The sequence below is a fragment of the Pogoniulus pusillus genome, chromosome 29, assembly GCF_015220805.1.
Source record: "Pogoniulus pusillus isolate bPogPus1 chromosome 29, bPogPus1.pri, whole genome shotgun sequence".
Lineage (NCBI taxonomy): Eukaryota > Metazoa > Chordata > Aves > Piciformes > Lybiidae > Pogoniulus > Pogoniulus pusillus.
Genome location: NC_087292.1, coordinates 16941450 through 16969055, shown reverse-complemented (window position 1 = coordinate 16969055; position 27606 = coordinate 16941450). Strand labels below are relative to the sequence as shown.

Genomic DNA, 27606 nt, shown 5'->3' with positions numbered 1-27606 from the left:
CTAAGGCCTCATCCAGCCAGGCCTTGAACACCTCCAGGGAGGGGACATCCAGGGGGAAAGCTGTTCCAGTGCCTCCAGTTTGCCTCGAGGTTTGCCTGATTCCAATCCTCTGTCCAGCATCAAGCACCACAGCTTCTACTTCCCTCCTGGCAGCGCAGCTCCACCAGCTCACAGCTTCACAGATTGCACTGGGCTGGAAGGAACATCAAGGGTCACCTTCTCCAACCCCCCTGCTGGAGCAGGTTGCCAAGGGCCACAGCAAGGCTGAGCTTGGATGGCTCCAGGGATGGAGCCTCAACCACAGAATCACAGAAGCACAGAATTAAGCAGGTTGGAAATGACCTCTAAGATCATCGAGTCCAACCTAGCACCTTCTGATTAACTAACCCCTGGCACCAAGTGCCTCAGGCAGCCTCTTCTTCAGCACCTCGAGGGATGGGGACTCCACCACCTCCCTGGGCAGCCCATTCCAATGCCAGTCACTCTCTCTGCCAACAACTTCCTCCTCACATCCAGCCTGAGCCTGCCCTGGCACAGCTTGAGGCTCTGCCCTCTTGTTCTGTCTTCCAGCACCTCAACATCTCTCTTAAACTGAGGACCCCAACCACATCCCAGGGCAACCTGTTCCAGAGTTCCACCACCCTCACTGTGCAGACCTTCCTCCTGATGTCCAACCTAAACCTCCCCTGCTCTGGCTTCAAACCACTGCCCTCATCCTACCCCCACAGCCCCTTCTGCACACTCCCTCCCCAGCCTGCCTGTAGGTCCCCTTCAGACACTGAAATGCAGCTCTGAGGTCTCCCTGGTGCCTTCTCTTCTCCAGGCTCTCTCTCGGCTCCATCCCCGGCGGCTGCGCAGCCTCCAAAGGCTTTGTCTGCCAAAACAGAAGCACAAACCCAAACTGGGAATCGGAGCCGAGCGGCGCCGAAGGCTGAGGGGCGGCAGGAGGGACAGGAGGAGGAGGAGAGGAGCTGGGAGAAGGAGGAGGAGGAAGAAGGAGGCAGGCAAAGAGGGAAGGTTTGGTGTCGAAACCGAATTCCAGGTGCGTGCCAGCGCCCGGCAGCTCTCCCGGTGTTTGTTTTACCTCTTTCAGCTGAGCCCCTTTGAGGCAGAAGATATTGAATGGTTTGACTTTATATAATGGAAGTAATTGAAACAAGGCTCCTGCTCCGCAGCCGCGGCTCCAGCCGGCGCTGCCCAGCCGCTTCGAGGTGCTGGGGACAGCTCTGCCACCTCCCCCGGCGCCTGTTCGCTGCTTATTGGTGCCACATGGCAGGGGCAAGGCCAGCGGCGGCGCTGGGCAGGCTGGGAGCCTCCGGGCACCGCCGCTGGGCACCGCCGCTGGGCTGTGGGAATCGTAGAATCATAGGATCCAGCAGGTTGGAAGAGAGCTCCAAGCTCATCCAGCCCAACCTAGCACCCAGCCCTGGCCACACAGTATGGGACAGAGAAGGGAGGCAGCCTGAGCCCCAGCCTCCACCACACACAACCCCATCCTGTACCCCAAAATGGGTCTGTGCCCCACTTGATGCTCACCATGAACTGGTGCTGCAGCGCCACAGATGCAGCCAGGACAGACCCATCCTGGGGTCAGACCCAAATGAATCAGAATCAGAGAATCAAGCAGGCTGGGAGAGAGCTCCAAGCTCAGCCAGCCCAACCTAGCACCCAGCCCTGCCCAACCAACCAGACCATGGCACTAAGTGCCCCAGCCAGGCTTGGCTGCAACACCTCCAGCCACGGCCACACATCTGTTGGGGAGCAGCTGAAGGACCTGGGAGTGTTCAGCCTGGAGAAGAGGGGGATGAGGGGAAACCTCATTGCTCTCTATAGCTCCTTGAAAGGAGACTGGAGTGAGGTAGGTGTTGGGCTCTGCTCCCTAGTGTCAGATGATAGGATGAGAGAAAATGGCCTGAAATTGTGCCAGGGGAGGTTTAGGTTGGGCATCAGGAAAAAAATCTTTGCTGCCAGAGTGATCAGGCACTGGCACAGACTGCCCAGGGTGGTGGTGGAGTGCCCATCCCTGCAGGTGTTCAAGAGCTGCATGGCCATGGCACCTGGGGCCATGGTTCAAGTGGCCAGGGTGATGTTGGGCTGCTGCTTGGCCTGGGTGGTCTTAGAGGCCTTTTCCAGCCCAAACAATTCTGTGACTAACTGGAGAAGGGAAAGGATGTGAAGGCTGAGGGTGGTTGAAGGTTTTATTCCACTCCTCAGCAGCAGCAGGTCGGGGCAGGGACTCTGCAGAAAGATCCCCCAGCCCCAACATCCCCACAGGTGAGGGCTCACACTGAGCATCATCCTCACAGCCAACATCAACCTCCACCTTCCACTGAGGCTCTTCAACCTCTTCTTGTCTAGCAGCTGAGCTGGACAAGGCAAAACAAAGACAAACACCACAGCCAGAAGTCACCAAGGTTAAACCTTGGCCACAAACCAATCTCTGCTCTGCATCCTCACAGGGCTCCTGGGGAGAGCTGATGGGAGGTGAATCTAAAAGCAAAAGGCTGGGGAGGTCCTCAGGGAGCCAAGCTGTGGTGCAAGGACTACTCAGAACTCCCTTCCCTCCCTGGCAGCAGCTGCCTGGGGAGGGCTCTCCGGGAGAAGGCAGGAGCTGGACTCACGGTGCAGGGCTGGGAGCTTGGGGCTCAGGGCAGTGGGATGGAGCTTTCAGCCAGCCTGGAAATGAGGAACTGCAGCATTTCTGTGGGCTGTTTTGCCACCAGAGAGCTGGGAATCCCTAGGGCAGCTGGGTGCTGCTGGCGTGCCTGGCACAGCCCTCCCCCTGGGCACAGCCCTCACCTTGGGCACAGCTGGCGCAGCAGCAGCAAGCAGGGAGCATCCTCCTCTCTGCCAGGCAGGGCTGTTGGCTGCCTCCAGCTTCCCTCACAGTGAAAAGTCATCTGGAAGGGAGCAAGGCAGTGGTGTTTTAGTAGCTGGCCCTCTTCTGCTCTCCTCGGGCTCACCGGTGCCAAATTCCAGCTGAGTTTCTTTTCATATTGCTGCTATTTAAGGAAACTCTGGAGAGAGGCAGATGGGAGCAGCAGTCAGATGGATGCCCCTGGCTCCACGTGAGGCAGCACTCAGAAGTCCCCTCCTTTTTCACATCATTTCAGTGTGACTACATCGTTCCCTCCTGCACTTCATTCCCCCAGGGTGGGTCAAGCCTCTGTCTCCAGCCGATGACTCTCACCGGCTGGAATTCAGTAGAAGACAAAAGCTTTGGGGCCAGGCTTCTGCTCCTGGATGGAGAAATTCCCCCTTGCTAGTCACAGAGATTGGGCAGGGATGTGGATCATGGAAGCATGGAATCATTTCAGTTGGAAGGGAGCTTCAAGATCATCCAATTCCAACCTCACGCCATGGGCAGGGACACCTCCTACTAAAGCTCTCATCCAGCCTGGCCTTGGACACCTCCAGGGAGGTTGTGGAGCACAGAAGCACAGAATGTGATCAAAGCCAGGTGGGGTTGGGCTCTGCTGCCAGGCAACCAGCAACAGAACAAGGGGACACAGCCTCAAGCTGTGCCAGGGGAGGTCTAGGCTGGATGTTAGGAGGAAGTTCCTGGCAGAGAGAGTGATTGGCATTGGAATGGGCTGCCCAGGGAGGTGGTGGAGTGGCTGTGGCTGGAGGTGTTGCAGCCAAGCCTGGCTGGGGCACTTAGTGCCATGGTCTGGTTGGTTGGGCAGGGCTGGGTGCTAGGTTGGGCTGGGTGAGCTTGGAGCTCTCTTCCAACCTGCTTGATTCTATCATTCTATGATTCTAAGGTTGGACCTGATGATCTTAGATGGCTTCTCCAACCATTCCACGCAGACCACAGCCCTATGGCCCCTGGCTCATCCTTGCCCCATCCATGGGAAGCAGGGCTTTGGGGCTCCTAGGAGGACACAGGTCTCTCCTCACCCTTCCAGCTTCCACCCTCATCTCACTGCCATCCCAGCTGCTGGCCTTGATCCCTGTATCTCCATCCCCTCCCTCTGGCACGACCTGGGGACGTGACACAGCCAAAGCCAACCCAGCCCATGGTCAGCAGCTTCCCAGCATGGGTTGGCAGCCTGTGGGTGCCAACACTGCAGGGCTGGCAGCCTGTGGCAGGGAGACTGCTGAAGGCTTTTCTCAGAATTAATAAGAAGGAGGGACCCAAACTTTAATATTCCTGAAGTGAAAATTGGGTGATAATTGTGTGGAGCTGCCAGGCAGGGAAGTCATTAGCACCAGGCAGCCCTGCTTGTGCCTGACGTCAAAGGGCTCCAGAAGCCACCCTGGAGTTAGGAGAACACCATGAGAAAAAAAAACAAACCAAAACAGAAGAAGGAAAAGAAGATGGAAAAAAAAACAAACAGGAAAAGAAAAGGGAAAAGCAAAAGCAAAAGGGAAGGAAATGAAATGAAATGAAATTAAAAGAAATGAAACGAGAAAAGGAAAGAAAAGAAAAGAAAAGAAAAGAAAAGAAAAGAAAAGAAAAGAAAAGAAAAGAAAAGAAAAGAAAAGAAAAGAAAAGAAAAGAAAAGAAAAGGAGAAAAGGAAAGGAAAGGAAAGGAAAGGAAAGGAAAGGAAAGGAAAGGAAAGGAAAGGAAAGGAAAGGAAAGGAAAGGAAAGGAAAGGAAAGGAAAGGAAAGGAAAGGAAAGGGGAAAGGAAAGGAAAGGGGAAAGGAAAGGAAAGGAAAGAAAAAAGAAAAGAGAAGAAAACAAAAGAAAAGAAAATAGAAGAAAAGAAAAGAAAAAAGAAAAGAAAAGAGAAAAGAGAAAAGAGAAAAGAGAAAAGAGAAAAGAGAGAAGAGAAGAGAAGAGAAGAGAAGAGAAGAGAAGAGAAGAGAAGAGAGAAGAGAAGAGAAGAGAAGAAAAGAAAAGAAAAGAAAAGAAAAGAAAAGAAAAGAAAAGAAAAGAAAAGAAAAGAAAAGAAAAGAAAAGAAAAGAAAAGAAAAGAGAGAAAAGGAAAAGGGAAAGAAAGAAGAAAAAGAACCAGAAAAGGAGAAGGAGAAGAGGAAGGAGCAGGAATAGGCAAGGGGCTGAGCTCTGTGTTACAGAACTGCACGGGGCAGGAGCATCCCAGACGCTGAGGGAGCCTCTTCCCAGCTCTGTTTGCCATTAGGAGAGGACTTTTCCCAGCACACAGGAGTGCCAAGGGCTGTGGTCCTCAGCAGGTCACCACCTCCACTGCAGGCAAAGCCATGGAGAAAAATGTTCCCCTCTCCTTTTCCTGCTTGGGTTACTTCTCTTTTGTTTTCCTCTCAGCCTTTCATATCCTGTTTATGCCACTGACAAATTCAATTTTCAGGAGCTGGCCTAAGGACAAGGCCTGAGCTGTTTAAGATGCTCTGGGGCTGTGGGCAGCTTCCCTCTCAAAGGCTCAGCTTTGTCATCACCCCCCCAAGAAAGCACCAAACCGCAGGAGGAAGGAGAGGCAAAGAGGGTCAGGGTGGGTGAGAGGAGCTGAAGCTCTGCCAGGGAGGGCGTTGAGGCTGCCCCAACCCTCCCAGGCGTCAGCGCTGCTGGCCCTGGAGGAGAGCTGCAGGGATGTGGCCCTCAGCTGGTGCCCTGTGCCCTGCTGCAGCAAGCTGTGGCTCGTGGGAGGAATTCTCCACCTGGGGACTCGAGCAAAAAAGGTTAAAGGACAGCAGGACAAGGACAGCTTCAAATGCCCCCAGCCTGCCCATGCCCTGCTGCACTCTGGCTGCTCTCTGGCTGCCTGCTCTCCTCCTCACAGCACTTTGGGCATCTTGGCACTGTCCTGGCTCAGAAGGCAACCCGGCAGGGAGGGACATGGTGACTTGGTGGTCTTACCTTGACCCTTCCCTCCCTCCTTTCCTCCCTCTTTTCCTCCATCCATCCCTTCATCCCTTCATCCATCCATTCATCCAAACATCCATCCATCCATTCATCTTTCCATCCCTCCAACCATCCATCCCTCCCTCCCTTCCTCTATCCATCCCTCCATTCATCCTTCCTCCATCCATCCCTTCATCCCTTCATCCCTTCATCCATCCATTCCTCCCTCCAAGTATCCTTCCATCCATCCCTCCTTCCATCCCTCCAACCATCTATCCCTCCATTCATCCTTCCTCCATCTGACCCTTCATCCCTTCATCCATCCCTCCCTCCATCCATTCATCTTTCCATCACTCCAACCATCCATCCCTTCCTCTATCCATCCCTCCATTCATCCTTCCTCCATCCATCCCTCCCTTCATCCATCCGTTCACCCTTCCATCACTCCACCCATCCACCCATCCCTCCATCCCTCCCTCCCTCCATCTCCACTCTTCCCAGGCTTTGTCCAATGGATCAGACTCAGCCACCCATCACAGTGATGAAGCTCCAGCACCTTCCTGCAGCCAGAGGGTCCCTTCTGCCATGCCCCCAAGCCTGGTGTGGGCATTCTCCATGGTGCAGAGAGCAAACTCAGTCCCGAGGGACCTGATGGTGCTCAAAGCAGGCACAGCCCCTTGGGGACAGGGCTTAAGCCCATGGAGGGCTGCTGAGCCATGCCCAGGACCCTGCCATGGTTTGCCTGTCTCAAGAATGGGGGTCTCACAAGTGCTGCTCCCCACGGGTGGGGGTTTCTGGGGTGCTGCCAGGACCATGCCACAGGAGCTTGGCTGCTTGCACTCAGCAGTGTTGGAGGTCAGTCCCAGGGTGCTGTGACAGAAGAGAGTTGTGTGGCAGTGGCAGGGTCTGCCCCGGGGTGCAGAATGCCTCCTCCTGTGGGCAAGGGGTAATTAGCAGCTTGGGATGACTGCAGCTCTTTAGCAACACTGCTTGGCTCATCTGAGCACCCCCCCTGGAAGACCACACAGCTCCCAGCAGACCCTAACCTCTCCCAGGCCCTCTCCCTGTGCTGGAGTGGGGCCAGCAGCAGCTCCATCAGCTTTGGATTCACTGCTCCCAGCTCCAGTGGGGACATCTATTTGTCCCCAGCATGGGGACAAGCCCCAGCTGGCACAGCTGACAGCAGTACTGGGTGCAGCCAAGTTTCTGGGTAGGGTGCCAGGTTTGGAAGCATCCCAACAGCATCACGTTGAGCTCAGGACTCAACCAAGCAACTGGAGACCGCAAACAGGATCGGGTTGGATTTGATTTGATTTGCTTTGATTCGATTTGGGCTTTGCATATCATTTTTTTTTCTTTCCTGAAGAAACAAAGGGAAGAGAACTCAAATTTCCCCTCCATGGGAAAGGAGTTTGCCAGCACACAGTGGGGAGAGCAATGCCCAGGGAAGCTGCCACCCTGTGTGCCTGGCGGGGACGTCTCCATGCCTGGGCACCTGCAGAGGTCAATGGGTTGGGGACACCAAGCCATGGCAAAGGCTCCAGCTCCCTAAATTGGGATGAAACTGGGATGCTGAGAAGGGCAGGACGGCATGACCAGGCCAGGGCTCAAGGACCAGCACTGCCAAGGTCTAAATGCTTCAGAAAGGAGGCCACGGAGCTCAGCCAAGGATTTGGGAAGGAATTTCAGACAGTTCTTGGCATGGCCTCTCCTTTCCTAGAACAGATCAAGAGTTAGGCTCTGCTCTGTAATCCTCTCCCTTCCTTTTGCCAAGTTCCCAGTAGGGCCAGAGGAGTGGAGCTGGGCTGGGCTGAGCTAGGCTGAGCTGGACTGGGCCAAGTTGGGCTGAGCTGAGGACTCCGCATCATGAGGCTGGGGAGAGGTTTGCACAGGCTGAGGGCTGTGGTGGGCAGAGGGATCACACTGGGACCTGCATTCCTGCAGCCTTGCCTCTCTGCATCCCAACATTCCTGCTTCCCTGCACCTCCTCATCCCTGCATCCCTATAATAATGATCTTTGCATCCCTATGTCCCTGATTCCCTGCATCCCTGCATCTCCACTTCCCTGCATCCCTGTTTCCCTGTGTTCCTCCCTCCTCACAACCCTACCTCACTGCATCTCTGTATCCCTACATCCCTGCATCCCTGTGTTCCTCCCTCCTCACACCCCTCCTCACTGTATCCCTGCTTCCTTTGTGTCCCCCACATCCCTGCAGCTCTGCTTCCCCACATCCCTGTTTCCCTGCCTCTCTGGAAGGCTGTGCTGTTCCCAGCTTATCCCAACGCCCTCTGTCATTGTCCCCAGCTGGAGGGTGCTGCTGGTTCTCCAGCAGCCTCCTGCTCCCCTGGCTGGCTTTGCCGTGCCCAGCCTTGGCACCTTCTCGCTCTGCAGTGACACATTCCCACCGAAGTGACACGTTCCCTGAATTCTGCCTTTCCTTCTTGGCAGCAGAGCAATCCTGTCGCAGAATTGTTTCCACACCAGCCACCCCTTCGTGCCCACGGAGCTGGGAGGAGCCCAACTGCTCCCTGCCCTGTGCCCAGCTGTGCTGGAGAGGCACAAAGCAGTCACTGCTGTTCCCAGCACGGGGACAGCACCACTGCATTAAGATCAAGATCCCTTGCTCAGGGATGGGCATCCTGGCACTGCCAGGGACCAGTGAAGAGGTGTCCTTGTCCCCAGCCCTTTGAGCTCCAGGACGCTGCTCCAGTTTTGGGTTTCCCCCATTCCTGGTGCCACCAACCCCGTGGGAAGCCTGCTGGGTCCTGCAGTGACACTGAAACTGGCTGGCAGCGACGTTCCTACGGTGGGTCTGACCCTGGCACAGCGCTGGCACCCTCCCTGCCAGCACCACAGCTGAGCACCCTTGTCCTGCCCGCAGCCAAGCCATGCACCCCGCAGGCAGGCTGCGGAGAGAGGCAGGGGGTGACGTGCTGGGGGCGTCCTGCGCTGGGCAGTGCCACGGAGCCGGGTGCCATAAGCCCTGCAGGGGAGCAATGGCAGGAGGCTGGTGCCACCCCCGTGCCCATCCCTGGCGTGGGGTGCGGTGGGCAGCAGGGCAGCCGGCGGGCGGAGCCGGGCAGCAGCGTCAGGGCACGGCCGGTTCCCAATCTGCAGCAGCCCCAAGACAATGCCGATGACAGTGGCCGACATAAAGCCGTGAGAAATGTGTCTGTGATTTTAACGAGCTGGAAACGCCCAGCGCGGGGCACGGAGGGGGCGTGGGGCAGCTCCTGGCACGGCCAGCCCCTGCCACGCCGCGCGAAAGGCTGCCAAAGGGGTCCCGAACGCAGCCCAGATGCGGAGCCCTGGGTGGGAGTTGCAGGTCAGGGCACCCATGGGGGTGACCATCCCGTCTGAAATGGGTGACAGGGCAGGGAGAGGGGCAGGTCACCGAGCCCTGGGCACCAAACAACTGCTCTGAGGGGCTGGAAATGAAGGTGGGGGATTGGCAGAGCCCCACGGGCTGGCGTGAGGGGTCCCTGATCACAGCTGGGTTGGAAGGGACCCTCCAAGGGCAAGAGCTGAACTCGGAGCCGTTCTGAGTCCCACTCCTCTGCGGGCAGCAGGGACAGCTCCAACCGCATCAGGTTGCTCAGGGCCACGCCAGGTTTGACCTGGAAAGTCTCCAGGGTTGGGGCCTCAACCAAGGCACTGGGATGCAGCACAGGGAAGGGAGAGGCTGAGCTGGTGGAGGCTGGTGGTGAGAGCAGCCCAGTTCTGGGCAGCTGGCAGGTCCTGCTCCGGCACCAGCCTTGGGGCAGCTGGATTCAGCTCTCCCAAACCCAGCTCCTGGCTCCTGCAGGAGCAGAATGAGGTCATCTGGGACAGATTGTCCCCCAGTGCCTGCCATAACAGAGGTGGCAGCAGCTGCTTGTGGTGCCAGCTCACAGCTGGTCACCTTCTTGGGCTCTGCTCCTCAACTCCCTGGGATTTTATCCTCCTCTTTTATTATGATTGGATTTTATCCTCCTCTTTTGTTAGGATTTAAAATCTTTCCTACCCTTAAACACTTAGAAAAAAAAATCCAAAACCAACCCCAAACCACTAAAAATACCCAAGAAAATCAACCTCCCCCCAAAAAACAAAAGTTAATACAAAGGAAATTAAAAAAGAACCCAGAGGAACAGCTCCCAAAAATCATTTCACAATCCACACACATCCCTCAGCAAATTTAATTTGTAGGAAATAAAGAACAATAAAGGGACCTCTAAGCAGCTCCTTAATGCTTTGCATGTGGAAGCACCAGGGCTGGCAGAGCTGGGTGGCACAACCACCCCAAGCAGTGCCACAGGCTGGGGCCATAGTGGCTGAGAGCAGCCAGGCAGAGAGGCACCTGGGGGTGCTGGGAGAGAGGAGCTGAAGAGGAGGCAGCAGTGCCCAGGTGGGCAGCAGAGCCAATGGCATCCTGGGCTGGCTCAGGAGCAGTGTGGGCAGCAGGACAAGGGAGCTTCTGCTGCCCCTGTGCTCAGCACTGCTCAGGCCACCCCTGCAGTGCTGTGTCCAGTTCTGGGCTCCTGAATTGCAGAGAGCTGTTGAGGTGCTGGGAGGTGTTTGGAGAAGGGCAGCAAGGCTGGGGAGGGGCCTGGAGCACAGCCCTGTGAGGAGAGGCTGAGGGAGCTGGGGGGGTGCAGCCTGCAGCAGAGGAGGCTCAGGGCAGAGCTCATTGCTGCCTGCAGCTGCCTGCAGGGAGGCTGTAGCCAGGTGGGGTTGGGCTCTGCTGCCAGGCAGCCAGCAACAGAAGAAGGGGACACAGCCTGGAGCTGTGGCAGGGCAGGTCTAGGCTGGATGTGAGGAGGAAGTTCCTGGCAGAGAGAGTGATTGGCATTGGAATGGGCTGCCCAGGGAGGTGGTGGAGTGGCCGTGGCTGGAGGTGTTGCAGCCAAGCCTGGCTGGGGCACTTAGTGCCATGGTCTGGTTGGTTGGGCAGGGCTGGGTGCTAGGCTGTGCTGGCTGAGCTTGGAGCTCTCTTCCAGCCTGCCTGATTCTATGATTCCATGATTCTCTGTCACCCTCCCAACCTGTCCATCCCTGCTCCCCCAGGGGTGGCTTGCAGGAGCTGGCAGAATGTGTATGTGTGTGTGGGGGGGTTTGCTGTCCCAAGCATCACCTCAAACCATGGCCCACAGTTGAGTGTGGCCTGTCTGTGTCCCAGCAGCTTCAGCAGGGATGCTCAGGATTTATCTTGCTTTATCTACCTGGATCCTGCTCAGTTTGGGGCAGTTTCCTACCAGTTGATAGGGAAAGCTTGGAAGGATGTGTGTGGGAAAACACAGCTTGAGGAGGGGAGACTGAGACTGGAGATGAGGGTGGTGAGACACTGGCACAGGTTGCCCAGGGAGGTTGTGGAGCACAGAAGCACAGAATGTGATCAAAGATCACATTCTGTGCTTCTGTGCTCCACAACCTCCCTGGAGGTGTTCAGGACAAGGTTGGATAAGGCCTTGAGTGACCTGTTCTAGTGGGAGGTGTCCCTGCCCATGGCAGGGAGGTTGGAACTGGCTGAGCTTTGAGCTCCCTTCCAACCTAAACCATTCCTATTGCCCAGCTTGTGGCCCTGCCTCTCCCCCTTGGGTGTTTTTCCCTCCTCTCTTCTTTTAATAAACCTGGCACCTGGAAGAGAATTTTCCCTTTTAAACAGCCTCACATTCAAGAGACCTTTTTTATTCTGTGTCTTAATTAGCCAGCTGGAAAAAAAATGCCCCTGATTACCTCCCATGGGCATGTGCCTACCACAGTGCTGCACCCACAGCCCTTGTGTCCTCAGGGAGGGTAAATTCCAGAGGCACAGGCTGCAAGACCACCCTCTTCTCACCCCAGATGGCAAAACCCATCCCAAATCCCATCCTTCTGCCTCCATCTCCCACCCAACAGAGTTTGGGGGTCTCTGGGTTGGCAGTGTCACTGCAGGTTGCTGCTTACTGTGTGCCTGGGTGGGAATTGGGTTTGGTTGGAAAAGAACTCTGAGGTCTTGTGCCCAGGTGGGCAGGAAAGCCAATGGCATCCTGCTAGATTGGTCAGGCACTGGCAGAGGCTGCCCAGGGAGGTGGTGGAATCCATAACCCAGGAGGTGTTCAACAAACCTGTGGCCATGGCACTTTGGGAGCTCATTGCTGCCTGCAGCTGCCTGCAGGGAGGCTGTAGCCAGGTGGGGTTGGGCTCTGCTGCCAGGCAGCCAGCAACAGAACAAGGGGACACAGCCTCAAGCTGTGCCAGGGCAGGTTCAGGCTGGATGTGAGGAGGAAGTTGTTGTCAGAGAGAGTGATTGGCATTGGAATGGGCTGCCCAGGGAGGTGGTGGAGTGGCCGTGGCTGGAGGTGTTGAAGCCAAGCCTGGCTGGGGCACTTAGTGCCATGGTCTGGTTGGTTGGGCAGGGCTGGGTGCTAGGTTGGGCAGGCTGAGCTTGGAGCTCTCTTCCAGCCTGCTCGATTCTCTGATTCTCTGATTCATTTGGGTCTGACCCCAGGATGGGTCTGTCCTGGCTGCATCCATGGCACTGCAGCACCAGTTCATGGTGAGCACCAAGTGGGGCACAGACCCATTTTGGGGTGCAGGAGGGGGTTGTGTGTGGTGGAGGCTGGGGCTCAGGCTGCCTCCCTGCGTCTCTCTTCTCTGTCCCATGCTGTGTCACAGGACAGAGCCACCCCAGCCCCCTGTTTGTGGGACAATAGGAGATACTGGGCTGGGGTTGCATCCAAATTGCTCCTGCACTGCTGCACCCACCCATGGGCACTGCTCGAGGTGAGCCCTGAATGCTCTCCCTTGCCTAGACCTTCATTCCAAATGACCATCCTCACTCACCCACCATGACCTAACCCCAGCTCCCTCCTCACCATCCTCACTCACCCACCATGACCTAACCCCAGCTCCCTCCTCACCATCCTCACTCACCCACCATGACCTAACCCCAGCTCCCTCCTCACCATCCTCACTCCCACCATGACCAAACCCCAGCTCTATCACCCTCCCCACTCCCACCATGTGCAGACCCCACCTCCCTCCTCACCATCCTCACTCCCACCATGACCAAACTCCAGCTCCCTCGTTACCCTCCTCACTCCCACCATGACAGACCCCAGCTCCCTCCTCACCCTGCCCAGCCCCCGCAGCAGCAGGCCGTAGTCAGTGTCCCTGGGGGCTGTGGCCAGCAGCTCCTCGGAAGGCAGGGAAGCTCTCCCGCAGCGGCGCGGGGCCGGCAGGCTGATACTCCCCCCGCACATTGCCTCACAGCCTCCGTGCGTGCCTGGGACGGGGAGAAACGCCGGGGAGCTGCAGCCCACATCCAAACCCAAGGTCCTGTCTGCCAGCAGCCCGGAGGGGAAGCGACCACCATGTGTCGTGGAAGGAACTGCAAGGGAGAAGAGTCTTGTGAGGATAGAGGCACGGAGGGAGCAGGCTGCGCCAGCCCCGCGGCTCCCCGGGCTGCCTGCAGCCTCCTAACAGCTCCGGGACAAGCTTGGGATCGAACCGGCTCTTCCTCTGCGAGCGATGTCTCCTTCTCTTCCTCCTCCTCCTTCCAGGGGAGGGAAGGTGTTTGCAGCCCCGGGGATGCAGCTGTGGGATCCCAACACTGGGATGCTGCTGTGGGGTCCCAGCTCTGAGATGCTGTTGTGGGGTCCCAGCCTTGGGTTGCCAGCCCCAAGATGATGCTGTGGGGTCCCAGTTCTGGGATGCTGCCATGGGTTGCCAGCCCCAGGATGATGCTGTGGGGTCCCAGTCCTGGGATGCTGCCATGGGTTGCCAGCCCCAGGATGATGCTGTGGGGTCCCAGTCCTGGGATGCTGCCATGGGTTGCCAGCCCCAGGATGATGCTGTGGGGTCCCAGTTCTGGGATGCTGCCATGGGGCTGCCAGCCCCCGGGTGATACCATAGGCAGCCAGCCCCAAGACGTTGCCATGGTGTCCCAGCCTCCAGATGCTGCCGAGGGGTGCCAGCCCGGGGGCATCATCCACTCACCCCCACTTTGATGCTCTCTGCAGTCGATGTGGCCTGCAGCATCTCCTGCCTGGAGCAAGGAGCAGTTTTGCATCCCAGCTTCGCTGCCTGGCCCCGGGCAGCAGGCAGAGGCAGGGCTGGCGTGGGCAGCTCAGACAGGCAGCTCGTGGGCAGGGTGCTGCCCGTCTGGGTGCTGGGGGGGGCCCAGCAGCCAGCTGGGCCCTGCTTTGATGTGGAGTCCCTCTGGCTCTGCATAATGCAACCCAGCTCAGCCTGCAGACCGGGGAGGGAGTGAAGCAAGGGTGATTGATGGCTTTGTTTTGTTCCTCCAAGGCTGTCCTGGACCGTTTGGATTCACATCCGAGGTCCCTCAAGAGCAAGGAGGGGGATGGCAGTGTCCACCCAGGCTGCAGGGATGGAGCTGGTGGGGTACAGCCCCCAGCTGGGAGCAGTAGGTCAAGTGACTGAGGCTGTTGCCCTCCAGTTGAAGCCCTCTGTGCCTCCGTTTCTCCATCACCACTGCTCCTCAGGAAGGTGTGGGTGGCTCTGGATGACATCTGCCCTATTAAATCATTCCCAAGCCTCTTTTCAGTGGTTCCCAGTGATAGGACAATGAGCAATGGATACAAACTGGAACCCAGGAGGTTCCACTTCAACAGGAGGAGAAACTTCTTTACTGTGAGAGTGCTGGAGCCCTGAAGCAGGCTGCCCAGAGAGATTGTGGAGTCTCCTCTGCAGACTTTCAAGACCCATCCAGATGTGTTTACCATGAGGAGGGTTTTTTCTTCCCTGTGAGAGTGACAGAACACTGGAGCAGGCTGCTCAGGGTGGGTGTGGAGTCTCCCTCTCTCTCTGGAGATATTCAAGACCTGCCTGGATGCATTTCAGTGTGATTTAGTACAGGAGATCCTGTTCTGCAGGGGGGGTTGGACCAGATGAGCTTTTGAGGTCCCTTCCAGCCCCTAACACTCTTCTGTGATTTCAGTGTGGCTTGCCCTGGCTGACCCTGCTTTGGGGTCATAGATCATAGAATCAGTCAGGGCTGGAATGGACCACAAGGATCAGGCAGTTCCAACCCCCTGCCATGGGCAGGGACACCTCACACTAGATCAGGCTGGCCACAGCCTCATCCAGCCTGGCCTTAAACACCTCCAGGCATGAGGCTTCCACCACCTCCCCGGGCAACTTCTTCCAGGCTCTCACCACCCTCATGCTGAACAATTTCTTCCTAACATCCAGTCTGAATCTCCCCATTTCCAGCTTGGTTCCATCCCTCCCCAGTCCTATCCCTACCTGACACTCAAAAAAGTCCCTCCCCAGCTTTCTTGTAGCCCCTTTAAGATCCTGCAAGATCACAATAAGGTCACCTGGGAGCCTTCTCCTCTCCAGACTGCACAGCCTCAACTCTCTCAGCCTCTCCTCACAGCAGAGCAGCTCCAGCCCTCTGCTCATCCTCCTGGCCCTTCTCCCTGGACACGATCCAGAGGTCCCCTCCAACCCCTGCCACTCTGGTTGGGTGCACGTTGGGCATCCCCCGAGCTAAGGCAGGCAAAGGGAGAGCGCAGGAGCCTAAAACTCCCGAGGATGCGAGCGCGTTGACCTCTGAAGCACTGAGCCGAGCTGCGGCAGGCGCTGAGTCACGGCCGTGCCTGTGCGCTGCGCTCCCCGCAGCCAGCCCTGCACCGCGGAGCTGCTTCTGGGAAGCGGAGCGGGGTGGGTCTGGGCTTCCTCATCATTTGCAATCCCTCCTGGCATCCTCCCTTGGAGAGCAGGGATGCCTCCTGCTCGGAGAGCAGCTCTGCAGCGTGTTTGGAGCTCTCAAAGTGCTAATTGACTCGAGGGCTGGCCCGGAGGAGCGCGGCGGTGCCCGCTCCCGCAGCCAGCCCACCCGCATGTGGTTCCAATTCCGGCCCCTTTCTCCTGCCTCGGTGTCGTCTTTCCCTGGGATTCAGCTCGGGGGCAACGAAGAGGAAGCCAAGTTTTCAGGGAGTGACTACCTCCCCTCCCGGAGCAGTTGTGAAAGCAGAGGGTGAAGCCAGTTCCAGCAGTCCCCAGTGCCCTGTCCCACCCCACGTCCCCTTGGCGTGGTGGTTTTGGTGACTTTCAGGTGGCTGCTTACGTGCCAGTAAGCCCCTCCTGAGCTGGAAGGGGCTGCCCAGCACTGTTGTTGCAGCAGGGATCTCTGCCTTCCCTCTAGCTGGCAAACCGTTGCCTGCCCAGGGTAGAGTGGGCAGCCTGGAGGGAAACACGGCAGTGCTAAGGGAACAGCACGGTGCCACCCTCCGGTGCCCAGGCAAGGTGATGCCCATGGGTTTCCCCACCCAGGAGAGAGGAGCAGCAAACCCCTGACCCCTCAGGAGGGATGATGCACGTCTGAACATCAGCCAGGGATTATCCAGGACCCCTCTCTCTGCCTCCTCCTGCCAGATCTTGGGCCTTACCTGGCACATGCGGTGCAGCCTGGCATGGGGGTAAGCCAGCTGCCCTGGCTGTGCCAGATGCTGTTGCCAGCATAGAGGGCTTGTGGGCTGCCAGCAGGGGGGTTGGGAAATCTGTGTCCTTTCCTGTTCCTTACCACACTGCAGTGGGTGCACCCACCAGGAATGGTGAGGCAGAGGGAAACTATGAAGGTCAGGGCAGGCTGTGGTTAGTATGACGGAGCAGCCCCCAGCTGATGCAGCCCTCTACCTACCCCCAGCATCACCACAGCCTCCCTCGGGACAGCAGAGGGTCAGAGACTGGCCTGAGGTTGGAAAAGGCCTCTAAGGTCATCCAGTCCAACCAGCAGACCATGTCCCCAGGTGCCATGGTCACACAGTTCTTGAACACCTCCAAGGATGGGGACTGCACCACTGCTTTGGGCAGCCTGTGCCAATCCTTGACCATGCTTGCAGCAAAGAAACATTTCCTAATCTCCAACCTAATCCTGCCCTGGTCCAACTTGAGACCATTTCCTCTTGTCCTATCACTTGATAAGAGAAAGAGCCCAACCCCCACCTGGCTCCAGCCTCCTCTCAGGGAGCTGCAGAGAGCCAGAAGGTCTCCCCTCAGCCTCTTCTTCTCCAGGCTGAGCACCCCCAGCTCCCAAAGCTGCTCCTCCCCAGCCCTGTTCTCCAAACCCTTCACCAGCTTCATTGCTCTTCTCTGGCCCTGCTCTCCAGCCCCATTATGTCCTTCTAGTGAGGGGCAAATCCACCCCCCCAGCCCCACTCCCGTGGGGAGCAGCTCTCCATGAGATGCCTGTCCCCACGGATCCCATTCTTAGCCATAAGAGGAGGTGGAAGGCCTCTGTGCTTCCACGGGTGAGAGGACTGCCACAAGAGCTGGGCACCAATCCTCACCAACACGTGCAAGGTGTCTGGGGGCTTCATTTGCCCCTCTCCATTGTTGCTCACGCTCTCAGCTTTGCCCTGGTAGCCTCACAAAGAGGATGAGGCAGCTCTGAAGATGGCAGCAACATGCCCAGGAGCCAGCATGATGCAGTTGCCTTGCAGCACTCCCGAGCAGTCCTCATCACCTCCTTAATGCACCCCAGCCAGGGCTGTGCCACCTCCTACCTCCCACGCAGCTCCTGGGCCCCTCACCCCGTTAGGGGAGCTGCTTTCATGTGGCCAGTGGATTTCATCATCAACGAGCCACAGACAGCAAGCAGAGGAAGAAGCCAAAGGGGAGCTGGGCTGGAGCAGTGAGGCACTGGAAAAGCAGCTTTGGTGTCATGGCAACCAGCCCTGGGGACATGGGCTCAGGTACCCGGGAGGGTCCTGTGCCAAGGGGAGGAATGGAGGCAATCTTGCTTCATACCCATGCTGTGGCCAGGGAGGGGACTGCTCGGGTCAGGAGGGGCTCGGCACCAGAAGATGCTCCTCATGTGTGGTCTGCAGCATGAGATGGGGAAGGCGAGCAAGGGCGGTGGAGCCGAGGGAGGACGAGGGGATGGCTGGATGGGAGCTGAGAATCATAGCATCAGGGTTGGAAGGGACCACAAGGAGCAGCCAGTTCCAACCCCCCCTGCCATGCCCAGGGACACCCTACCCTAGAGCAGGCTGCACACAGCCTCAGCCAGCCTGGCCTGAAACACCTCCAGCCATGAGGCTTCCACCACCTCCCTGGGCAACCCCTGCCAGGCTCTCACCAGCCTCATGCGATGAGGGGTGAGGGTGGATGGCAGGCAGTGGGTGAGCAGGGAGGGCAGCAAGCTGGATGGAAAGATGAAAGCTCATTAAGGACCCCGAGGAGCTGCTGTGCCATTGCTGCTGCCTTGCACCCCGCAGAGGCACCGCTGGCGCCGGCTGGCCCCGATCCCACACACCCACCGCGCTCCAGCGCCAGGTGCCAGCCCCCTTAGTGCCACCGGGACACAAGCCTCGGGATCGGATCTCGGGAGGGAAACCCCAGGATTGCAAACTCTTGTCTCAAGGAGGAGGCATCCAAACAAAGCCACCAGTGCCCACCCACGGACAGGCTGTGCCAGGAAAGTGAAACGCGGAGCCACCAGAAGCGCTGCCTGCCGCCCGCAGCCGCGGCGCTGGCATTTCCTGCTCTCCCCATGCCAGCCCGTCCCCATGCCATGCCTCCCTCGCTGCAGCTCCCACGATGACACCCCAAGCCTGCGGAAAATCAGCGGTGGCTTTGTCGCTGAGCCTGGCACAGCTCAGCTCCGCAGCCAGGCTGGGGGCAGCGGTGAGGATCGGTGCCCACGGGGGGCTGCCGGGCAGGGCAGGGCAGGTTTGTCGGGCTGTGGTCGATGGTTCAGCCTCGGTGACTTCTTTGGGGGGGTGGGGAATGGCAAGAGAGAGCAGTGTGAGTTAATTAATTGGCGCATAATGAAGTCAAGATGAGCGTCCCCAGGGAGCTGGGGCTGGAAAGCAGCTGATGGTCAGAGAAGCACAGGATCAGCAAGCGCCAGGCTGGAAGGGGCCACAGGCATCACAGGTCCATAGAACCACAGACTGGCTTGGGAGGGAAAGGACCTTCCAGGCTCATGCCCTCCAACCCCTGCAGTCCCCAGGGACACCCCCGAACACAGCAGGCTGCTCACAGCCACAGCCAAGCTGAGCGGCAGCGGTGCCAGGGTAAGGCTTGGACCCTGTGAGGGTAAGGCTTGGACGCTGTGAGGGTAAGGGTTGGACCCTGTGAGGGTAAGGCTTGGACGCTGTGAGGGTAAGGGTTGGACCCTGTGAGGGTAAGGCTTGGACGCTGTGAGGGTAAGGCTTGGACGCTGTGAGGGTAAGGCTTGGACGCTGTGAGGGTAAGGCTTGGACGCTGTGGTCCGGAAGGTCTCTTCCAACCAGACCCATTCTGTGCCTCTGCGGTTGCATGACCCTGCCGGAGGCTCTGTCTGCTTTCTAACTGCCGAGGAAGAGCCGGGGCAGGGGCAGGGATAGGGGCAGGGATAGGGGCAGGGACAGGGATAGGGACAGGGATAGGGATAGGGACAGGGGCAGGGACAGGGATAGGGACAGGGATAGGGATAGGGACAGGGATAGGGACAGGGATAGGGGCAGGGACAGGGACAGGGACAGGGATAGGGACAGGGATAGGGGCAGGGATAGGGGCAGGGACAGGGATAGGGACAGGGATAGGGGCAGGGACAGGGATAGGGGCAGGGACAGGGGCAGGGATAGGGACAGGGATAGGGACAGGGGCAGGGACAGGGGCAGGGATAGGGGCAGGGACCTAGCGGGGGCAGGAGCAGGGACAGGGACAGGTGCAGGGACAGGAGCAGGGACAGGGATAGGGACAGGAGCAGGGACAGGGGCAGGGACAGGGCCCTAGCGGGGGCAGGGACAGGGGCAGGGACAGGGGCAGGGGCAGGGATGGGGACAGGGACAGGGACAGGGCCCTAGCGGGGGCAGGGACAGGGACAGGGGCAGGGGCAGGGACAGGGACAGGGGCAGGGCCCTAGCGGGGGCAGGGGCAGGGGCAGGGACAGGGGCAGGGGCAGGGACAGGGACAGGGGCAGGGGCAGGGGCAGGGACAGGGGCAGGGGCAGGGACAGGGGCAGGGGCAGGGCCCTAGCGGGGGCAGGGCTGCCCTCCGCAGGCCGAGCGCAGCGGACGGGAGCCCTCTAGTGAGCTCCGCCCCGCTCCCGGCCCGGGCTGCCCGCTGCCCAGCTCCGCTCCCCGCCGCGGCTCCGCTGCGGTGCTTGTGGCGCTGCCCGGGGCCGCTCCCCCTCCGCTCGGGCCCGGCGGCGCCTGCTGGGTGCGGCGCGGCCATGGCGGGGCTGGAGCCGCTGTACGCCTGGGCGCTGCCGGCCGTGTCCCGCCCGCAGGACGCGCTGCTCTGCGCCGTGCACTGGGAGCTGGTCCGGCATGGCTACCGCTGCCTCGGCGCTGGCGACCAGGTACGGGCCCGGGCTGCGCTTCCCCGGGGCTCCCCCGCCGCGGAGGCCGCGGAGGCCGCGGTCGATCCCCGGCCTTTCCTAGCGCTGCTTGCCGCCGCCGCTCCACCCAGCCGGGCGTCCGCTGCCCGGGGCCGCGGAGCCGGGGGAGAGGCCGGGTGGCGCCGGGGATATCGGGGACGCCTGGGTCAGTGCGGGGTCTGGGGAGCCTCAGTGCTGCTTGGGGCTTGCCGTAAAGAGGAGTTTGTGGTGCCGAGGGCTGCGGGCGGCCCGGAGCCAGGCGGGTGTCGGTGTGGTGGCTGCGGTGGGAGGCCTTGGTGCTGCTGGGGTTGCTGTGATACCGGGAAGGGGGGAACGCCGTACCGGAGTGAGGGGTGTGCAGTACGGTGTTGGGGAGGAAATAAGGTGCCGTGGGAGTCCCAGGGGCTGGAGGGGCCTGGTGCAATAGCAGGGAGGAGGTCAGTCTGATGCTGGACCCCATACTAAGGCAGGGGTCTAAAGGGCTGGGAGTCTGGTGTGGTGCTGAGGAGTGCTGGAAGGGTGATGGGGAGCAGCAGTGTTTAGAGTGCAGGTCACTGCCTTGGCAGAGAAACCCCCGGTAGCAGAAGAGGGAACAGTGTGGGACAAACTGGACTACACCTCAGAATCATGGAATCAGGCAGGGTTGGAAGGGAGCACAAGGAGCAGGCAGTTCCAAGCCCCCTGCCATGCCCAGGGACACCTCACACTAGATCAGGCTGTCCAGAGCTTCATCCAGCCTGGCCTTAAACACCTCCAGGTGTCTTCCACCACCTCCCTGGGCAACCTGTTCCAGACTCTCACCACCCTCATGCTGAAGAACTTCTTCCTAACATCCAGTCTGAATCTCCTCACTTCCAGCTTTGTTCTATTCCCCCCAGTCCTATCCCTACCTGACAGCCTAAAAAGTCCCTCCCCAGCTTTCCTGTAGCACTCTTAAGATACTGCAAGGCCACAATAAGGTCACCTGGGAGCCTTCTCTCCTCTCCAAACTGAACAGCCCCAACTGCCTCAGTCTCTCCTCATCTTCCTCACAGCTCTGTGCTGTGCTGGGGAACCCAAGAGGTGCCAGACAGGGACGAGCATCATCCTGCACTCTGGGCCTTTGTTCCCTTCTCCTGCTCAGCAAAGGCTGGTTGCACTTTTTCTGTTCCAGCACAGGACCCCTGTGAGAGGCTGCCAAGCAGGCAGGGCCAGCCCATAGGAAATAAAGCTCTGCTCCTGCAGTGGAAACCTGGAAGGCACTGAGAAATCCCTTGCTGGAGACAGAGGTCCCCTCCCATAGACATAGATTCTCTCCTGGATCAATCTGTACAGCCAAGACAGGTTCCCCCAGCCCTGCAGTGTGCAGGATCTCAGCAGCAGGGTCTGTCCTGTTGCAGCCAGGTCCTGATGAAAGGAAGTCAGAGCTGCTGCCTGCTGGCTGGGAAGCCAACAAGGAGGTGTATACACTGCGCTACAAGTCCCTGGATGATGCCCGTGAGCTGCTGCTGAAGGCCATCACAGTGGAAGACAGCATGATCCTCAACGTCATGGTGAGCAGCCAGGCTGGGCCTGCTGGGGTCATAGAATGGGTTAGGTTGGAAGGGAGCTCAAAGCTCAGCCAGTTCCAACCCCCTGCCATAGGCAGGGACACCTCCCTCTAGAACAGGTCACTCAAGGACTCATCCAGCCTGGCCCTGAACACCTCCCGGGGGGTTGTGGAACCCAAGCTGGAAAGGGAGTAGGAAGGGTCTGGTTTTACACTGGAGTTTGCTCCTGGGGGACGTGGCAGGAGGCAGCTGAGCCCATTCCTTGTGTCCCAACCCTCCCCCAGCTGCTCCTTCCCTCATCCCCAGCTCTGCTGGGCTGCTCACTCTGTGCTTCCCCTGTCTTTTGCCAGGACCGCAGCTCTCAGAAGGTGGCAGATGTGACCTTGACAGTGGCTGACTACATCCACCCAGAGCACCTGGATGATTTCCACAAGTAATCTCAGTGGCCTCATGGCTGTTCTCTGCAGGAGGCAGTGTCCCACCGGCCTAGGAAGGGGGGCAGAGGCCCCAGGTTAGGAGGAGCCTGGAGAACTTTCCTGGCACTACAAGGAGGGGGACCAGGCCAGCCCTGAAATGCAGCCACAGCTCCCTGCCCATCTCCCTCTGCACTGCTGGCAGGCAAGAGAGATTTAAGGGGTGTGGGATTCTGGGTTGGAGCCTGAAGGAGAAGTTCCTCATCCAGGAAGGGCACAGCAAGTTTATTTCCAGAGCCCTGCATGCCTGTCTGCTGGGTGGGCACTGCCCAGGGGTGCCACAGCTTCAGCCAGCTCCCAGGCACCTGGTGGCCTTGCTACAGGGCAGTGCCACCTCCTGTGGTTTCCTCCATTGCAAACAGGTTGGGTTGTGGGCACAGCACAAGGGAGCTCCCTGGGCTGGGTGGCACCCCGTGGGGTGAGGGCATTGGTGCCACTGCATGCTGTCACCCTTTCCTGTCTCTTCTGTGCTGCCATCTGGAGACACAGTTTGTGCCAGGGGTGGTTTGGTCATGCCCAGCACTTCCCACCCTGGTGCTGTGGCCTCTCCAGCCCATGCCTTGCCTCTGCTCACTGCAGGGTGTACAGGAACACCGAGGAGCTGAGGACAAGGATCGCTTCGGGCATCATTGCTCCTCTTGGGGCCCCCTCAGAGAAGGCCAAAAAGGAGCCAGAGGCTGAGAGGAAGGATCCTGACTTGCTCCAGGATTCCGACCCCCTGCGGCTCCCTCCGCGGCAGCCAGCGGGCCCGAGGGCACCCACCTGGTGAGTAACCAGCTGCTGCCAGCTGCTGCTCCTCTGCTAGCTGGCACATGGACCTGGCAGCTCTCCAGGCTGCACCTCTGGTCCCCATCTTACACAAGCAACAGGGGAAGAGGAAGCAGTCTCAAGTGGCCCCAGGGGAAGTTTAGGTTGGCCATGAGGAACAATTTCTTCCCCCAGAAGTGTTGTCCAGGCCTGGCCCAGGCTGCCCAGCGCAGTGGTGGAGTTCCCATCCCTGGAGGAGTTTGAAAGCTGTGGTGCTGAGGGCTGTGGTTTGGTGGTGCCCTGGCAGTGCTGGGGTAAGGGTTGGGCTCCATGGTCTTAGGGGTCTCTCCCAACCCAAACCACGCTGTGATTCTGTGAAACCCTCTGCTGGCAAAGCTGGGGAGAGGGACGCTCTTCACCACCCTACATGCCCCCTTTGTGCCCAGATATCCTTCAGAGGTGGCAGACAAGCTCCACACTGCTGTCTGCTGCTCCTGGGGGAGGCCTGGGCAGACAGGCTGGAGCTGGGCACAGCTCTGAAAGCATCTTACTGGCACATGATAGTGGTGAGGAGAGGTAACAGCTGGCTGCAGGCTCAGCACCACGCTGTACTCACCACCTAGAAGCAGGATTGTTGTGTCTCTGACTGGGATGTGCTGGAGCTGCCCTGCCCTGCCTGCTCCTGCTCACTCCATGTCTTCACTGAACCTCTCTCTCTCTGTTCTCTGTTTCAGGCCTTCCCCCTTGAGCCCCTTTGCTGTTGGTGGGGAAGACCTGGACCCATTTGGGTGAGTATAGCTGGGAGAGGTTGAGCTTTGTGTGCCCAGGATGCACCCCAATGCTCTTGCCCCCAGGCTGTGGGGGTGGCTGGGCACAGCTGTGGGACAGCTGGAGCCTGCCTGGCTCAGGCACCCAGCAAAGCATCTCTGCTGTGAGGCCAGGCTGAGGGAGTTGAGGAGGTTGAGGCTGGAGAGGAGAAGGCTCCAGGGAGACCTTCTGGTGGCCTTGCAGTGCTCAAAGGGGCCCATGAGAAAGCTGGAGAGACTTTAGAGCAGGGCCTGTTGTGACAGGACAAGGGGGAATGGTTTGAGCTAGAAGAGGGAGAATGAGAGTGGAGAGGAGAGAGAAATATTTGCCCCTGAGGGTGAGGAGAGCCTGGCCCAGGCTGCCCAGAGAGGTGGGAGCTGCCCCAGCCCTGGCACCACTGCAGCTCAGCTTGGCTGTGGCTGTGAGCAACCTGCTGTGGTTGGGGATATCTCTGCTGAGTGCAGGGGAGCTGGACTGGATGAGCCTGAAATGTCCTTTCCCACCCAAACCATTCCGTGATTCAACGATAAATGCAGACGGGGATGGAATGGTTGCTCAAAGCAAATTGCAGGGGCCCGACCCACAGTGGCAGAACCTCCCCACGGTTCTGATGTGGTGCTAAGAGGCCCTCTCTTGTGCAGCTGATGGGCTGCAATCTGTGCCTCCTTGCTAATCAGCTTGCATTCATTTAAGGTGCGGTAATTCCTCTGCTAAATCAAAGCTGAATGCGTCGTTAAGCGACTCTAAGCCTCTAATTTAAACTGTTCCCAGCTGCTGTGCCTCCAGCCCAGGCAGTCTGCAGAAAGGAAGGCTCAAAGCCCAGTCCACAGCCCCTCAAGTGGCGGTTGTGAGGCTTCTGGCTGGCTGAGGCAGACACGGGGCTGTCTGAGGGCCTGATGTTCACAGACACAGCTCTCTGGCTTTGTTTTGGTGGGGCAGGGAGAACCTGGCATCCTCCAGCCCGGTTAAAAGCACACAGGCAAACAGGAAAAACAGCTCTTGGAGTGATTGCAGAACATCCTGTGGCCCAGGGGAGTCCTTTTGGGAACCACTCTCCTGCAGGGATCACATTTCCCCCCCCTTCTTTCAAGGCTTGGTTCTCCATGGGTCTGGCTAGAAGAGGCCCGGCTAAAAATGTCCTGCCCAGCTGGAAGGAGAGGGCTGGAGGCTGGCAGGGGACCAGACAACGTGAGGAGAGGACAAAACCTGTTTCTCTTGCTGCCTCCAGCCCTTCCCTAGAAGCTTCTCTGGGACCAAAAGAAGGTTGTGACTGGGAGCAGATTTGTGTGCTGGCACCTGCCAGCGCTGGGGCTGCAGACCCAGACTCCCAGGCATATGCTTGTGGGGCCTAGCAGTCCCCGGGGCACTCTGGGCAGCCAGCCTGGCCTAATGGAACTCATTAACGCCCTTGTTAATGACTCTGTGTGATGGCAGCGCTGTCCAGAGGCTCCAGCTGAGTTTGCACAAAGCCAGCCATGAGTAATGGCCCTCACAGCATGGGGCAGGAGCTGCTCTGGGCAGCAGATGATTGCCAGGCAGCGGCGTGGGGAGGGTGGCAGCAGCTCGAGTCCAGCAGTTCTTGCCTCACTGCACAGGGCAGGCAGAACAGGAATCAGGGAGGGGACCATGAGCCAGCAGGTCCAGCACTTCCCACAGGGCATGGTCAGAACCAGCTGGGATCAGCCCTTCCCGATGCCCTAAGCAGCTCCTTGCAGGGCCCAGGGGGGAGCAGGAAGCTGCCTCTCTGCTGCTCTGGCTGTCAGTGTTGGTGTTTGCTCTGAGGAGAGTGGGCAGGAGAGGAATGTTCCTTCCCTGTGCCTGTCTTCTGCTGGGCTTCAGTGTGCTGGCAGCATGGTGCCCTAGGCGTGGCTTTGGCATGCAGGGATGTGTTTGCTTCTCTCTCACCAGTGCCAACCTCACCTCCTTCTCTCCCCTTTCCTCTCCCCAGAGGCAGGAGTGGGGGAATGATTGTGGATCCTCTCCACTCTGGCTTCCCACGGCCTGGCATTGACCCATCCTCGGGCATCCCAGGCCGGCTGCCCCGGGGAGCTGTTCCACCAGGTGCCAGATTTGACCCCTTTGGCCCGCTGGGAGCTGGTAGATCTGGGTAGGTCCTTGTCTGTGCAGCCTACCTGCTCTCCAGGCTGCTCCTGCAGCTCCTGGCTCAGCCCTGCTGCTGCAGGACTGAGCTCTCCCCTCTGGTTTGACTCCACTCTGAATTTGTTTGCAGGCCAGATCCTGACCACCTTCCCCCTCCGGGCTACGATGACATGTTCATGTGAGAGCCACCGCGGGGCTGATGGCTCCTGGGAAGCAGAAGCCCTTCCCCCTCCTCAGTCCCAGCTCGGTGGACTTGGATCTCCTCGGCAGCATTTTCTTTTCTCCCCACTTGGGGCCAGCTCTCTGTGCCAGACCAGCTATAAAGGCTTCCCTGTGTGGAGGAGGAGGAGGAGGAGGCAGGAGGTCTCTTTCTTTCCGTGCTTCTCTGAGGGTCCCCAGCTGTTAGCACTCCGCTGAAGTGCTCCTGCCCTCGTGTGGGGTACAGCCTGGCCTGGGTGCTGTGGGCTTTCCTCCTCTTGCTTCTTTGGGGTGGCACTGCTTTGGCTGCTGGCTTGGTTGGTTGTGGTGGTAAAGCTGCAGAAATCCTGCCCTGGGGGCAGCTGCAGCATCCCCTCCTTCTCCCCAGGGCTCCTGCTTGTCCCCTCCACCGTGTTCAGAGGAGCTGGTTTTGAGCCAAGGTCTGGCTCTTGGGGCTTGTGATCCCCCAGCCCTGGGGGGGTTTGTGGTTGAAGCTGAGGATGGAGCTGGCCTCTTGCTGCTCCTGTGCTGGGGAGCTGCAGTAAGCACCAGAGGCCACAGGCAGAGCAGGGTCCCCGTGCAGGGATGGCTTCTGCTCTTCACCCCAGTGCAGGGCTGATCGGCAGGAAGGGCTGAGAGGTCCATCCCACAGGGTCTCAGCAGACCCTTGGCATCATCTGAGATCAGCTGTCCTCGTGGCTGTGCCCACTGGCACCACCAGCAAAGCTTTGAGAAGGGGCAGAGTTTGAATTCCTGCCCCACCTTGCCCCCTCTGCCCCCCTGCAGCTGTGTTTTCCATTCCTGGGGGGGCACACAAAGCCCTGGAAGCAGGCAGTGAGTGAGGGTTGGGATAGGAGGGAGGGTGCTGGGTACCTGCCTGACCTGCCAGCCCCCAGCATTTGCTCTCCTGGCATAGCACAGCTGAGCCTGGCACCGAGCTGGAGCCCTCCTGGGGGATTTGCTTTGCTCTTGGAGCATTTTCCTCCCAGCAGTCAGGTTGCAGAGGTGGCTCTGCCTGGCTGAATCCTATGAGACACCTCTAGGTGGAGAGTGGGTGAGATCAGTGGGGCTGAAACCTCCTTCCCAGGACACTTGTTCTGGGCCTGCAGCTCTTCTGCCCTGTCAGAGCTTCCTGGGTTGTGGTTTTTTTCTTCTCATGGTTTGATTTATTTTTTGGGGGAAGGATTTTCAGGAGACTGAAATAAAAACCTGAGAGCAGTGTGGTGTTGGTGCTTGCTGGGGGTGCTCTTCCTGCTTCCCTGCCCTCCTGGAGGCAGAAGATTCAGCCTGGGGGCTTGTTTTGTGCCTTCCCCTGAGCGGCGGCACTTTTCCAAGAGGATGGGGCTGGATGAAGGGAATCAGGCGGAGCACAGCCCCTCCTTGGCCCTGGCTCTGCTCCGGGCTGTGATTGCCTCTCCGAGGTGCGGGATGGTGCTGCAGCGCCGCACGCAGCCAGGCTGGCACAGCCCGAAAGGAGGCAGGATCCACCTCCCCCCTCCCCCGATCAATCTTTTCCCCACAGGCTTTTTCCTTTTGAAACCTTTTCCCTGCGCACTCAGCCAATAAAACTGAGCTCAGGTGGGTGCAGCCCGGGGCAGATGGGAGCGGGAAGGACCAGGTGTGGAAATCTGGGGGGCAGCATCTCCTGCAGCTCCCCCGGGGCTGTGCTTTGCAGGAGCTGAGTTTGAG

The 27606-nt window shown here is 58.9% G+C and overlaps 1 protein-coding gene across 1 annotated transcript; it reads left to right on the top strand.

Annotated features, from left to right (window-relative positions):
• Positions 1–19819: 19819 nt before the first annotated feature.
• On the top strand, positions 19820–27135 carry PSMF1 (proteasome inhibitor subunit 1). The gene is made up of 7 exons (XM_064167602.1): positions 19820–20045; positions 21443–21595; positions 21943–22025; positions 22645–22830; positions 23547–23600; positions 25568–25726; positions 25850–27135. The coding sequence occupies exons 1-7, from the start codon at positions 19917–19919 to the stop codon at positions 25899–25901; spliced, it is 816 nt and encodes a 271-aa protein (XP_064023672.1). The 5' UTR covers positions 19820–19916; the 3' UTR covers positions 25902–27135.
• Positions 27136–27606: the final 471 nt, after the last annotated feature.

Excerpts from the sequence above, each read along its gene's own strand:
- PSMF1 (XM_064167602.1), top strand. The coding sequence starts at position 19,917 with ATGGCGGGGCTGGAGCCGCTGTACGCCTGGGCGCTGCCGGCCGTGTCC. Across the intron at positions 20,046-21,442 it reads GCCTCGGCGCTGGCGACCAG|CCAGGTCCTGATGAAAGGAA; the intron begins GTACGGGCCCGG and ends GTCCTGTTGCAG. Across the intron at positions 21,596-21,942 it reads GCATGATCCTCAACGTCATG|GACCGCAGCTCTCAGAAGGT; the intron begins GTGAGCAGCCAG and ends GTCTTTTGCCAG.